The 15776-nt window shown below is 33.2% G+C and overlaps 1 protein-coding gene across 1 annotated transcript; it reads left to right on the top strand.

The window, feature by feature from the left end:
* The first annotated feature begins 13312 nt into the window (after window positions 1–13312).
* Window positions 13313–14312, top strand: LOC133820005 (putative phospholipid:diacylglycerol acyltransferase 2). Its single transcript, XM_062253401.1, has 2 exons — window positions 13313–13413; window positions 13487–14312. The coding sequence occupies exons 1-2, from the start codon at window positions 13313–13315 to the stop codon at window positions 13968–13970; spliced, it is 585 nt and encodes a 194-aa protein (XP_062109385.1). The 3' UTR covers window positions 13971–14312.
* The last annotated feature ends 1464 nt before the right edge of the window (window positions 14313–15776 follow it).

The raw sequence follows: 15776 nt of genomic DNA, 5'->3' as shown, positions 1-15776 counted from the left end.
TTTATGTGTATTTTTCCGCACCTATTTATGTAATCTCTTTTCATTTCAATTAAGATATGTTTTCTTTTTAAAACAATGGGATCCCATATCCTGCTTTGAGTTTATGTAAGTTTATACATTGCTTTTTACAAGTTTTTAATAAAGTATGATCTTTTTCACTTGTAAGTTCTATTAAAGATTAGGGTCTATGTATAGTTTTCGTTATAGGGACTGTGACACTATAAAAGAGGTAATCATGAAGTACTATTTTCAAAGTATGGGGAAGTATAATAGCCATGAGACAAGTTTTTGGGAAACCGAAAAGACTTGATTGGACATGATTGGTTACTTTTTTCGAAGAGGCATGACGACTCTGACAAGTTTTATGGGGCATGCGAAGGGTTAGACACCTAAGTTTACTTTATGCTGGTCGCAGTAAAGTAAACTTGGGGGGCAAATGTTTACCCAAAAACGACTGCTGATAACGTGGCAATTATTTCTTGCATGTGATTGACGCGTGGCAGAGTCAAATAAGGAACTGCTGTTCGATGATTGACCAACTACGTATTGCTTCTCCCTATCTCACGTTTAGGTATGACCAGTCTGGTCATATAGTTCGAATTATTCCCTTATGGGATTGTATCTTGTAATAATTATATTATTTATTTCCTCTTTATTACCTTGATACACAGATATTAAGGAGGATTAAAGCCCAATGGCCCATGTAACCTCCCTTGAGCCTATACATATGCGTGAGATAGCTCAAGGAAGGGACTTTTGGTTTTTTGATTTATGATCTTGGCATCTTTTTCCCGAATATTGAGAGAGAACTGTAGTGTGATTATTGATCATCTTATTGTATTTCTCCCAAGGTTTATGAAACTCAAGAACCCGAGTTCTTTGATCACGGCATTAAGACTCAATATTAATAATAGCACTAAGTGGAAGTAGGTCATTACCGTTCTTTGGGGCCGAACCACTATAAATCGTTGTTGTCTTCTTCTTCTTCTCCATTAAATTAAACTCTTAATCATCATCTCATTTCTTATCGTATCTTTGACTCCGTGTCGTTGGCCAAATCGAGGGTCAACAAAATTATTTAATTAGATAATATTATATCAAACTTTTATTATTTAATTAATTAAATTAATAAAAAATAAATGATTATTTATTTAATTATTTATTCATAATTTTTTAATTTGTAATAATAATAATAATAATTTTACAAATGAATTATTATTTGACTTTTAGACTAATTTTTTTTTAAATAATTAGATAAATTTTATTAATCTTTATCATTCATTATTTTATTAATAATATTTTAAACTTATCATTTCTGTGTCGATATCCCTATAATTGATGGTTGTAGTCAACAACCATCAATCATAAGCATACCGGGAAAAAGAAAATAAATTAACTTCTAATTAATTTTTTTGTTCTATTTTTACAAATTATAATTATAATAATTTAAAAAATTAATTATTGTTCTATTTTTGTGAAGCATGTTCAATGCAAGAGGTTTTTTTTTTTTTTTTTTTTTTTTCAGGTAGTAGAGGACAAAATCTAAAATCTTTGTGTCAATCCTCTCAAATATTAGTCTTTTTGCTAAAGTTTTTATTTCAAAAGCAAAAAAGTTTTTTAAAAAAAAAATAATGATGGACTTTAAACATTAATCACAAGAAATGTGACATAATTTTTTTTCGATTTTAAAATGTTGTAAATAAAATACCAAATTTTAAAAAGAAAATGTTTTAGAAATATGTGACATTGTTTTTGTAAAGAAGCCTTCTAAATTTTCAATAAATCCAAACAAACAGAGATCATTATCAGCATTAAAAAAACTATTCCAAATAAATAGAGACTAAGAACACAAAGCCAAAACAGAGAATTGTCCACATGATGCAAAAAAGACAAATTCATCATTAAAAAATACTAACAAGTAACAATAATTCAGCAACAAAGTACCAAATATAAAATCTAAAATCAAAATACATCAACAATCAGTGACAGTAGTCCGAAATATCGATATCAACATAAATCATAAAAAATACCTCTGAGCCACCAAGCCAATAGTCCGAAATTTCTAATGCCACCAAGTGTAATCCGAAAATGATAGCCACCAGGACCAATCACAAAAGAGTCACTGCCAAAACCAAAGTTATATATGTCACTGATTTCTTATTTCAAGATACATTGGGAATAAGAAAATCAGTAACTCAAAGCGCAGAACATGATTAGTGTAGGCCATCAAAATGGAGGAAAAATAATTGTTGCTGATGAGCAAAGAAAAATCAGTTTGAAGGAAATAAATCAAGACATAAGAAGACCAGAAAACACACAATTAAAGGTCCAAAGTAATTCCAATATCGTTTATCAACTTTAATGCTTCTCTTTCTCCAATGTAATTACCAAAAGTTCCAAGCAAACTTAGCCAAGTGATAAGCCATATAGATATAGTATTAGCAATCAGCATATAGATGAGAAGCTATAGTACATTTCTCTGTTATTTTTACTTGTCTATAGTTCCTACATTAGGAACAAGAATCTATTAGAAAAGTGAGTTGTTAAGATAGATAATGGTGGTGCTTAATTTAAATGGTATGCAAATCTAAACAGTTCAATTAGGTAGACTTTATTAAAACCGAACTCCTGAATTCACAAGTTCCAATGTATTTATTAGAAATTATGGACTATATTTACAAACAAATGAGGAAAAATTTTGGTGGTCTTTGCATATATTTATCAACATATATATTCTTCAGTTTGACTCAGTACATCTCTAAATCCATTTGCTTGCCAGGGATTCTCCTAACCTCAAAATAAATCTCTGAATAGCTTAAAACCAATTATGCTACATGACTCAAAGAATCAGAAAAATATCATCATACATATCAAATGATATGAATTGGTAATTTGGGGTTATAGCCTATAATCTTCTGTAACCTCCAAGCACAGAAATGAAAAAATCACTACTGGTTTGGGTTCTTTTCTTATTAGTCTAAGCACAATATATTTCTAATGCATGAAGAATTATAATTGCTTACTAGTTTTCAGTTTTCACTACTTTAAGAAATAGAATTAAATATAATAATAATAATAATAATAATAATAATATATACTCGGCAGGCAATAGAATTTGATATCTTTGAAGAAAATAAGAAATCAGTGACTCTTTTGTGACATTAATTTATTAAACATACGATACATTCAGAATTTTCTTCCCCAATCCCGACTGATAATAAAACCGCTCTAAGATATATATATATATATACATATATATAACCAAAAACAAACATGTGGAATGGAGAAGAGACAGAGGTTTGCTGTGCAGTCGAAGGTTTACTGTGTAGAAGAGAAGACAGAGAAGAAAAGAACAGAATAGACGCGAAGAAGAAAGGTGCGGTGCCAAGTTTTAACCTCTGCATAAGCATTAGCGGCGGGACCCGCCGATAATAATATTATTAGTGTTAGAATTTTATATGGACTAATATAATTACAAACATAATTCCATTATCACAATCATTTTCTAGAGTGCCTACGAATAGTTAAAGACCATAATGGGATGGTTAATATTAATCTAATTGCAATTGAGGCACATGGTAGCACCCTAAAGACTATAGGTTGGCCCATTAAATCATAGTCCACCATATCTGATAATATAAGCCCAATAGGCCCAATATACCCCTTAGGGTAAGAAGGCATATGAGACATATATATTGAATATATATGTTGTTGGGAAAAAATACTGTGGCATATGGTTTGGTAAGGGTTGCTCTCCATAAGATCTCTCTTGTATTGTTTTCTAATATTGTCTTGTGTAGATCGTGAGAGATTCAAGGATGAACATTGGAGACTCAATGTCAGGTATGTTTCATCTCTATATATTCAATTCAATGCTCTAAATAAAAAGTGTTCCTGGATTATTGTATGAGCATGCTATGTTGATTTAAATCAGATTTATGAATTTATGCTCATAATATTATTTATAAATAACAATTGGTATCAAGAGCCAGGTCTTTTGATTTTAGAGCTTATTGTCAAATACCCCAATTTTTTGTCAATTTTTTTTTACAATGAAATTTTGAATTGGGCTGTGAAGAAAATTAGTATATTAATCATCAATGGGTTCAGACTATTTTTTTACAAAATTTTGGGGAAATTTTTTGAGTGTTTTCGGCCATGGATACCAATTTTTTCCAAAAAAAAAAAAAAAATTTCATAGATAAAAGTATATATAATTGTTGATTTTGAGAGTTTTTTAACCCAAATGGAGGCCGGAAATTGAAAGAGGATGAGATGTGGAGCAAAACCCCTAAAAAAGAGTCGGATTTGGTGGCCGGAGATGGTCTATACGACCGGGTCACGAACCGGGTCGCGTAGACCCGAGATGCAGACCCACGGGTCAAAACTGGGTGACAGGGATGATAAAAACGACATGTCGTTTTGCCTCTGTCAGGCAAAAACGACATGTCGTTCGTACGGACGACACGTCGTTTTGACGTGCGAAGGTCGATTTTTATAGTGACAAACGACAAGTCGTTTTTGGTAAACTACAAGTCGTTTTTGGTAAACTACATGTCGTTTTTGTTAAACTACATGTCGTTTTTTGTTAAACTACATGTCGTTTTTTGGTAAACTACATGTCGTTTTTCGAAATTAAAAAAAAAAAAAAATTGGGGCGCGTGGGGGCGCGTGAGGTGTCCTTTTTGGCCAAATTTTTACCATTTCACTCCTATTCTTACACCCTATTTTATATATGTTTATGCACAAGATTAACCCATGAATTCTATTCATAATTGTATTTGTATTTAATCTTTTGTGGCATAAATCTTATTATATATTGTCAACAATTATTATTTATTTTCTTGCCTGTCGTAAGAATAAGCATGTGAATTGTTTGGTAATGAGGAACATTTAAATATTAATTTATTTAAATTTTGTATCATCCTCCAAATTTGCATTAAGATCCATACAAGTAATTACTTATCCTATCGATAATAATTGCTTGCTAAGGATGCTTAATATGGTGAATAAAATTTATTAAATATTATGAATCACCATTTATCTATCCTTTCGATAGTAAATTAATGTATTTGATTATAATGTTTAATAGATTGTTCTTACCTGTGTATGAGTTCTATTTTGTGTGTTTGTCTAAGAACTCTAGCATACATAATGATCATTTGTTATTTTGCGATCATATATTGATGAGAAAAGAGCACAAATGACATGGTTTATCATAACATGTATTTAATAGTTATTGCTCTTGTTTCTCATTCAGCTGTAAGCATTCCTAGATCTCCTGCCGTCTTGACGCTGAATGCAACCAACCACAAGCAGTGGATTGAAAATATCACGATGAACTTGACCTTCATGAAAGTGGACTTGGTCTTGAGAATTGATGCACCATCTAAGCCTGCTGATGATGCTACTGAGAAGGATAAGAAATCTTACGAGGACTGGGAACACTCCAATCGTTGTTGCTTGATGCTTATGAGATATCACATGGAAGAATCCATTCGTGATAGTATTCCCAAGTCTGAGAATGCAAAGGATTTTCTTGCTGCCATTAAGGAAAAGTATAAGAAATTCTCAAAGAATGAGAAGAGTGAACACTTGAACATGCTGCATCACACTGTTTACGATGGTTCAGGTGACATCAGGGCTCACATTGACAAGCTCATGGGCCACTATCATAAACTTAAGGCCATGGATATGGACCTTGGTGAGGATTACATGGTGTGGTTAGTGATGGAGAGTATTCCATCTCAGTTTGATTCAATCAGATCAAGCTACAATGCTCAGAAGGAGCAATGGACTGTTGGGGAGATGTCTGCTATTCTTGCCAAGGAAGAGGAGGACATGAGAAAAGGTAGGGCAAGAAGTATCTCCATGGTGACGAACCCAAACAATCCTCACAAGAGAAAGTTCACTTCCAACAACTCTAGTGACCAAAAGCATCCTAAGAAGAAAGCCAACCATCCTAAGGGAAATGGGCAAGCTAGCTCATCTTCAACTGGTCATAAGAATGGGTTTTTCAAAGGGAAGTGCAACTTTTGTCAATGCTTTGGGCATAAGAAAGCTGATTGTCGAAAGCTCAAAGGTCACTTAGAGAAGAAAGGTAATTGTCTTGTGATGGTTTGTTTAGAGTCCAATATTATTGATGTGCCCTCAAACACTTGGTGGTTAGATACTGGAGCTACAATTCATGTTACTAATTCCTTGCAAGCAGTGACAAACCAAAGAAGACTGAGTAGGTTGGAGGAGCATGTATACATGGGAGACGATACTAAAGTCAGAGTTGAATTTTTTGGGACTGTCAGACTGCAGCTAAATACTGGGCATTTTTTGGAGTTGCATGATGTTGCTTATTTACCCTCTATTAGGAGGAATTTGATTTCTGTATCTATTTTGGATAGACTAGGTTATAGTCTTCATTTTGGATCTGGAAAACTGACTTTGTATTGTGACTCTATGTTGGTTGGAAATGGAACTTTATGTGGAAACTTATATAAGCTTGATTTACATGATGTTGTTCCCGTTACTTCTACTTCTTCTTGTTCTTCTTCTCTTAATGCTATTGTTGGGTCAAAACGTGCAAGATCAGATTTGAAATCTTCTATGCTTTGGCATAAACGTTTAGGCCATATTTCTAGAGATAGAATGGAGAGATTGGTGAAGGATGGTGTACTTCAGGATCTTGATTTCTCTGATTTCACTGCCTGTGTTGATTGTATAAAAGGAAAGTTGACTGCCAAGGTTAGAAAGAGCAAGTCAGACAGGTGCACAGATGTATTGGACACTATTCATACTGATATTTGTGGGCCTTTTGTTCCACCTGCTATGGGTGGTTATAGATACTTTATCACCTTCATTGATGATTTTTCCCGGTATGGTCATGTTGAGCTCATTCGTGAAAAATCTGAATCTTTGGATGCTTTTAAGATTTTCAAGACGAATGTTGAGCTTCAAAAGGGAAAGAAGATTAAAATTGTCAACTCTGATAGAGGTGGAGAGTATTATGGACGTTATGATGAAACTGGAAGGAACCCCGGGCCTTTTGCCAAATACTTGCAGGAATGTGGTATTGATGCAAGATATACAATGCCAGGGACATCCCAACAGAATGGAATTGCTGAAAGGAGAAATCGCACTCTTCTTGACATGGTGCGATGTATGTTGATTCATTCTAGCTTGCCAGATTTTTTATGGGGTGAGGCATTAAAAACTGCAGCTTATATCTTGAATCAAGTGCTTAGCAAGTCTGTCCCAAAGACGCCTTATGAGCTATGGTCAAGTAAGAAACCAAGCTTGCGTCATTTTCATGTTTGGGGTTGCAAAGTAGAAGTGAGGCCCTATAATCCACAATCTAAGAAACTTGATCCGAAGACCATTAGTGGATATTTTGTGGGCTACACCATTGGATCAAGGGGTTCCAGATTTTATTGCCCATCTCACACCACCAGGGTTATAGAATCAGATAGGGCTGTCTATTTTGAGGATGAATTTGGTTCAAGTCAGGGGTCAAGAGAAATTGTTTTCAGGGAAGAACGTATTTTTGTCCCTGTACCTGTCGCTTCCGCTTCTATTGATGACCCTGTGATTGAACAGATTCCGGCAGAAACTCATGATGAACCTCAAAATCAAGAACAAGGTGAAAATCTTGATATTGGGGATGATGAAGCTATGATGAGAAGATCACAGAGAACCCGCAGGTCTGCTATTCCTAATGACTACCTTGTCTATTTACAGGAACACGAGTTTGATGTCGGAGACACTTTTGAGCCAGTCACCTATCAAGAAGCTATGAATAGTCCTCAATCTGTGTTGTGGATGGATGCAATGAAAGATGAGTTGAATTCTATGTCACAAAATGAAGTTTGGGAGTTGGTTGAATTACCCAAAGGTTGCAGACCCATTGGATGCAAATGGGTGTATAAGATTAAACGTGACTCCAATGGGCAAGTGGAAAGGTATAAGGCTAGGCTTGTGGCTAAGGGCTATAGCCAGAGAGAAGGTATTGATTTCAAAGAAACATTTTCACCTGTTTCCACCAAAGATTCGTTGCGAATCATTATGGCTATAGTTGCTTATTTTGATCTAGAACTCAATCAAATGGATGTGAGGACTGCCTTCTTGAATTGAGATTTATTTGAAGATGTTTACATGACTCAACCTATTGGTTTTGAGAAGTCTGGCAAAAAACACATGGTTTGCAAGCTCAAAAAGTCTATCTATGGGCTTAAACAAGCATCAAGGCAGTGGTATCTCAAGTTCGATATGATTGTCTCTGCAAATGGCTTCAAGGAGAATGTAGTAGATCAATGTATATACATGAAGGTCAGTGGGAGCAGCTATATTTTTCTAGTATTGTATGTTGATGACATCCTGCTTGCATCTAATAATTCTTATCTGTTGTCTGAGACAAAACAACTTTTGTCTAGCCATTTTGATATGAAGGATCTTGGCGAGGCTTCCTATGTGCTTGGGATTCAGATTCTTCGAGATAGGGCTAATGGTATTCTTCGTTTGTCTCAGAAGACTTACATTGATCGGATCTTGAAAAGATTCAATATGCATACATGTTCTCCTGGGAAGGCACCGATAGTGAAGGGTGATAAGTTCTCAAAGGCCCAATGTCCACAAAATGATAAAGAGAGAGATGAAATGAAAGTCATTCCTTATGCGTCATTGGTTGGTAGCTTGATGTATGCTCAAGTATGCACACGCCCTGATATTGCTTTTGTTGTCAGCGTGTTGGGTAGATACTTGAGTGATCCTGGTCTTAGCCATTGGAAAGCGGCTAAGAAAGTCATGAGGTATCTTCAGGGTACAAAGGATCATATGTTGACTTATCGGCGAGCTGACACTCTTGATATAGTTGGGTTCAGTGACGCCGATTATGCTGGATGCGTGGATGATAAAAAGTCCACTTCAGGCTACATTTATATGATGGCTGGAGGAGCTGTTTCAGGGAAAAGTGTCAAGCAGACACTCACAGCTTCTTCTACGATGGAGGCTGAATATATGGCGTGTTATGAGGCTACTTGTCAAGCAATATGGCTGCGGAATTTCATTTCAGCTTTGAATGTTGTAGACTCTATTTCGAGGCCACTGAAATTGTATTGTGACAACTCCGCAGCAGTAGCTTTCTCTAAGAACACTAGGAGTACTTCTCGCTCAAAGCATATTGATATAAAGTACTATTTTGTTAAAGAGAAAGTCGCTGAGTCTCTTATTTCTATTGAGTACACGCCTACCACTAGCATGTTGGCAGACCCACTAACGAAAGGCTTACCCATATGTGTTTTTTTGGAGCATGTTGCTCGGATGGGATTGTTAGGAGCCTAGCTTGTTGAGCTCGGTGGGAGTTTTGTTATTATGTATCAAACATGCTAGTATTTTGTATGGATTGCTTATAGCTTGTGTTTTGTTATGAACATGCATAATGATAATTGAAGTCACTTCTTATTGTTGCTGTTACGTATATATGTTTATATAAATATATACTATTGTTCACCGAAGTGACAGGTACAAAAGGAGATGAATGCGCATAGTCTCAAAATTAATGTACCACATGCATGTTTGGTTTAATGATTGTTATTGTTCTTTGAATGTCTTCAAGACCGAATCATAAATAATATATGTATCCTATCGATATGATATTATATATGATTTATTAGACTGTCTTTTGTAATGGACAACATTATGGTGGTTTGATTATATTGTCCAAGTGGGAGAATGTTAGAATTTTATATGGACTAATATAATTACAAACATAATTCCATTATCACAATCATTTTCTAGAGTGCCTACGAATAGTTAAAGACCATAATGGGATGGTTAAATATTAATCTAATTGCAATTGAGGCACATGGTAGCACCCTAAAGACTATAGGTTGGCCCATTAAATCATAGTCCACCATATCTGATAATATAAGCCCAATAGGCCCAATATACCCCTTAGGGTAAGAAGGCATATGAGACATATATATTGAATATATATGTTGTTGGGAAAAAATACTGTGGCATATGGTTTGGTAAGGGTTGCTCTCCATAAGATCTCTCTTGTATTGTTTTCTAATATTGTCTTGTGTAGATCGTGAGAGATTCAAGGATGAACATTGGAGACTCAATGTCAGGTATGTTTCATCTCTATATATTCAATTCAATGCTCTAAATAAAAAGTGTTCCTGGATTATTGTATGAGCATGCTATGTTGATTTAAATCAGATTTATGAATTTATGCTCATAATATTATTTATAAATAACAATTAGCAGCTGGTAGCCCACCTTTAATAAAGGCAATTACCCGCCGCTAACACTATTAGCGGCGGATAGTCTGCCTCTAATACAGGTGATTATCCGTTGCTAATAAATCTTAAAAACTTTTCCCGGGCATTTAATTTGGTATATTTGCGGCGGAGTACGCCACTAATAGTGGTAAAGTCCGTTGCTAATATATTTTTTTTATATTTTTTTAAATACTCACTCATTATTAGTGGCGGACTCCCAAGTCCGCCTCTAATAGACTGTACAATACAGGCGGACTTGGTCCGGCGCTAATACTTATGCCGCTAATAGTCTTCATTCTTGTAGTCCTTTGACCAAAATTTTTAACCCTAAATTATTAATCACACTTATGCCTCAATAAACTCATGTCTAACACTGTATAGTCCTTAACCATTCCAGCTAGGACATCCCTTTTACTTTTTCCAACTGTGGGTCACTCAACTGTTTTTTTCGTTGATTCTCTCTAAAAGAGTAAACTGTTTGGGATGAAGAAGGATACGAAGATACTTATATATATCACAAAGGGCAAATAATATTATAGTAAATTACACAAAGTACGTTGCTCAAGTAAGGACTTTTTCTTTTTGAAAATCATACTAAGGACTCTTGATTATCTTCTCATCACTATGCATAACATATTTTAAGTTTTATTGTTTCCTTCTGCATTTTTATTGGCTGACAAATGAGAAATTGATTATTAAAGAATTATATCTTATTAGTTTTCCTTGTCCTTACTCTTTCGTTTGAGTATGTTATAATCAAATGAAAGCTGTAAAACGTTTTGTTTTGTATTCATTTGATCCCCATATCTAGAGATTAATTACTCATCTTTTGAACAAACCTAACCACCGGATTATATTTTAAAGGAATATAATTTAGACATCTAACATCATTATAAACTAACACAACTATTTATTATTATTTGACAAAACTTATATATATATATATATATGGAAGACTTCTCAATGGTTGGTATAACAAGTCACCAATAGATACATATTTTTTTCTACATTAATTTCGAATTTAGTTATTTTTTTTGCCATAATTAATGTTGTTTTGCAACCAATGAGAGATAATATCTCAAGGACTACTTCGATGGATAGACAGGTCCAGGAGAAGCAGATTTCAGAAGAAAGTTCTGGCTGCCTCAGTTGCCTCGTTGGTTTATCACTTATGGCAGGCTAGAAATTCCAAACTCTGGCATTCAAGCATTATTTCCCCCACGTTGTTAGTTCAGGAAGCCAAATGGCAACTTAAAACTAGGATAACATGTATAATGCCTAAGCAAATAGATCAAGTTGATAGGGAATGGTTTGAATTTTTATAGCTTTGAGTTTTTATAGATTTGTTTCTACATTGTATAGAGAACGGGCCTTATTTCAATAGGTGCCTTTAGGTTGTAAATTTGTAATGGAGTAATGAATAGCTGCTGATTCATAAAAAAAAAAAAGAGATATAATATCTATATTTAGAAATTGACATGCATTTGAAAAATAAAAAGTTTACAATATTATATTTTCATAATAAATGCACGTTTTCTATCAAGTAACCCTTTAAAAAACTTGAAAAAAGTCAAAATTTATTTTTAGAAATATTAATTAACAACTATAAATATGGACCATATTGATCTTAATCTAATGATTAATATTAAAGTAACCATTCATGGGTAGTAACCATTAAGAGTGCACCCATATATGTATATATATATTTGGAAAAAGGCAAGTTTAGTCTTGTATTTTTTTTTGAATATGTATCCCCTGTATTGTATTATTATTAAATGACAATTCAAACATAGTGTTTTACAAAATGGATAAAAATAATACCCTAAACCAAATTTTAGTAAAAATATCTTCAATTACAAAGATCAATTCTTAGGTTCAGAGAAGCGGAGAAGGTGGTCGAGGAGTTGAGAAATAAATACTATATTTGAAAATATTTTGACCAAAATTGGGTCCATGATACTATTTTGATTAATTTTACTTGTCATTTAACAAAACACAAAAGACGATTGCATATTCGAAAAAAAACACAGGAGCCAAGCTTGTATTTTTTATACAATAAGGATTTAACCACTCACTCTCTCAGACACTTACACCCAGCCACTTGAGTTTGCCTCAAGTTCATATATATAAATATATTATTATTGTTATTAGTTACACATATATATGGTTAATTTCATCTAATTGCCAAAGAAATCATTGATGAATGATCAATAATTTAACTATAAATTTGGCTAAAATTATACTTAGTTGATATATATTGACACAAATAAGATGGACTATAAATTATTAGTATAACCCAAAATTAAAAATAATAGTGCAAAGTTATTGTGTGCATATATATATATATACATATTTGTGATTTGTATATGTCTCTTATTACGAGTATTTCTATGAGTTGCCATATGGTGTCCAATACTATTTTAATAAATTAATTGGTGCAGTTTAATATTTCATCCCATATATATTTAAGTGATATTTGACATTATTGGTGCCCTATTTAATAATATTCTAATATTATATATCAAACATTCAACATTGGCCTAGCTTTGAATTTTTGCGCATTTTTGTACCTTAATACCAATTACATGATTTAGATTGATAATTATATTCTTAAACTTGATAGTAATGTCACCTTAATTGACCTATACAATTACTTCTTCATTATTCATACCTTAGATAAGATGCAAACCTCTTACGAATCAAATTATTTACAACTATAATATTGTGTATTACATTGTTTATCTTCTAAAATTAGAGTTAAGTTAGGCATCTCTTTCATCATGTCATTTCAGTTTATTATGTCGCCTTATACAAGTTTCGATTATTAATTAATTAATTAACATAATAAAGAGACTGTATACACAGGCCCCACTTGAAGAAGAAGTCACAAAGTTAATTATGATCTTAATTAGGGTTTTCACCTAACTAGCTATATAAAACACACGTGGTAGTCTTCATGGTTTCACCAAGTAATATTGTCAATTATATATAGTTGGTGTTAAATAAAGAAGGCAAAACATGGTCTGGTCCTCAATATTATGCAACGGGCCGAGGCTCACTTCTCTCATGGAATAGCTGATAATCTTGATGATCCTAAGTACACACACTACAAGTACTGGTCAAATCCACTTGAAACCAAGTAAGTTCACATTACCTATCATAACCATTTTGAAATCAATTGAAGCACAAAACCTTATAAATGTCTGTTACAGGTTACCTCATGCTCCTGATATGGAGATTTACTCTCTCTATGGAGTTGGAATCCCTACAGAAAGATCATACGTGTATAAAATGTCTCCTTCAAGCAAGTGCAAGAGCATTCCATTTCGAATAGATAGCTCGGCCGATGGCCAAGCAGACAGCTGCCTAAAGAATGGAGTATACTTTGTGGATGGCGATGAGAGTGTTCCGGTTTTGAGTGCAGGCTTCATGTGTGCCAAAGGGTGGCGAGGAAAGACTAGATTCAACCCGTCCGGCATAGCTACTTACATAAGAGAGTACCGACACAAAGCGCCATCGAGCCTGCTGCAGGGCAGGGGTTTGGAGAGTGGTGCACATGTTGACATCATGGGAAATGTTGCTTTGATTGAAGATGTTTTGAGGGTGGCTGCTGGAGCCAGTGGCAAAGATATTGGAGGCGACCGCATACATTCGGATATCATGAAAATGTCTCAGAGAATAAATCTTCAGCTGTGATTATTATGAATGATAATCATCACTAGAAGATGATGATGAAGTTTGAGGAGGGAGTGAAAGAAGTTCCAATGGACTTTGAGGCTGCTAATAATGAGGCTGCTGCTATGCTGCTCAGAAGAGAAAAAACAAGTGTTCAAAGTGATCAGAGTATGAGAATAGAAAGGCATAAGTATTTCACTCTAGCTAGCAATTCAGTTGGTTTTTTTTATTTGTAATTTTCTATATATGAACAAATTACCAATGTGCTGTTAGATTGGCTCAAGCTAACAAAGGATTTTATAACTGCTTGTGCATTTTAAGATTCTGCTTTTATTTTATTATTTCCCCCTAAAAATTTGTATATAAAAGAAAAAAAAAGATAAAAAGTAGTATCAATTAATTATTGATACTATATTGTACAAGTGATTTGAGAATTAATGCTTATGATATAGTTCAGCATAAATGGTGAGACTGATATATATATACTAGATAGTCTGCTCATGCTCAATTTTGACATGTGGGCTTTGAATTGGGCTGTCTTATTGGCTGATCATGAATTAGCAGGCCCATTTGGGCCACACTATAATGATATTAAAAACTATTGACAAAAATAAATTGCTCATTGAATATGGAGGAGATACTATCTTTCTAATGGGGATCGATGAACGAACTTTTAATTTTTTTGGGAAATTAACATAAAGAATATTTAATGTGATAATTGTGGATTAATTTAGTAATAGAATAAATCTTAAAAAAATAATGATAATAAGGGAGAATCCTCTAAATTATAATTAGTTACTTTATTTTGGGTTTCAAACAATTTCCAAAAGGGTTTATATTTGTTTGGACTCTGTATTTTTTTTCCATTACCTGTTTTAGACCCTGTGTTTTGATAAATTATTTTTTAGACCCTATATTTTGTAAAATGGTTAAAATAGAACCCTAAACTCGATTTTGGTCAATGTTTTTTCAACTAAAATCACAAATAATTTACCAAACTAACAATTCAGAACAAAAATAAAACCATTATGCTTAAAAACTGTATTGTTATATTCAATTTTTTTCTTTATCAAAATTGAGTTTAGGGTTCTATTTTAACAATTTTACGAAATATAGGATCTAAAAAATAATTTGTCAAAACACAGAGTTCAAACAGATAATAGAAAAAAACACAAAGTCTAAAAAGGTATAAACCCAAAATAATTGTTTGGCAACTTACTTTCTTATGAATTGACAAATAACTTGTGATTAAATGAAAAATGGAAATAATATCTAACATTTTATAATCCAACATGCCATATGGATCACCTACTGCAATGAAAAAAATTGAGACTTTTTTTTTTTTTGGCTGAAGATGTAAAACTTGAGACTCGTTACATTACACCTTTTAAATCACATGATAACACTCAACTACTCTTTAATATTAAATTCAAACAAATAGCATGTTAAGAAAAGTTTATAATAGTTAATCCTAATTTTGTATTTTATCAAGTGAATCAACAATTTGCAATGATTAATAAAAAGTCACCATCATTAATAATGAAAACTTAACCCACTTAAAAACACAGTACATCGATCAATTATTATTTTTACAACAAATTGTGAGTGGATGAAAAACCATTGATAATAATAATAATACTAATTTTTTTTATTATAAATAAGTTTTAGTAGTATTAGTAAGTTAAATATTTAGCAGCTTTTATTGGTATTTTTTTTAAACATTACTTATATATATAATTAGATACATTTCAATTCACTACTAATTATATTATGTTGACACTCCAAGTCAAGCACCGCCCACCTGTAGAGAGACTTTAAGAGACTACT

Source organism: Humulus lupulus, chromosome 2 (assembly GCF_963169125.1).
Source record: "Humulus lupulus chromosome 2, drHumLupu1.1, whole genome shotgun sequence".
Classification (NCBI taxonomy): domain Eukaryota; kingdom Viridiplantae; phylum Streptophyta; class Magnoliopsida; order Rosales; family Cannabaceae; genus Humulus; species Humulus lupulus.
Note: the sequence above shows the minus strand (reverse complement) of the source record. Positions and strands in the feature narration are given on the sequence as shown.

Excerpts from the sequence above, each read along its gene's own strand:
- LOC133820005 (XM_062253401.1), top strand. The coding sequence starts at position 13,313 with ATGCAACGGGCCGAGGCTCACTTCTCTCATGGAATAGCTGATAATCTT. Across the intron at positions 13,414-13,486 it reads TCAAATCCACTTGAAACCAA|GTTACCTCATGCTCCTGATA; the intron begins GTAAGTTCACAT and ends TGTCTGTTACAG.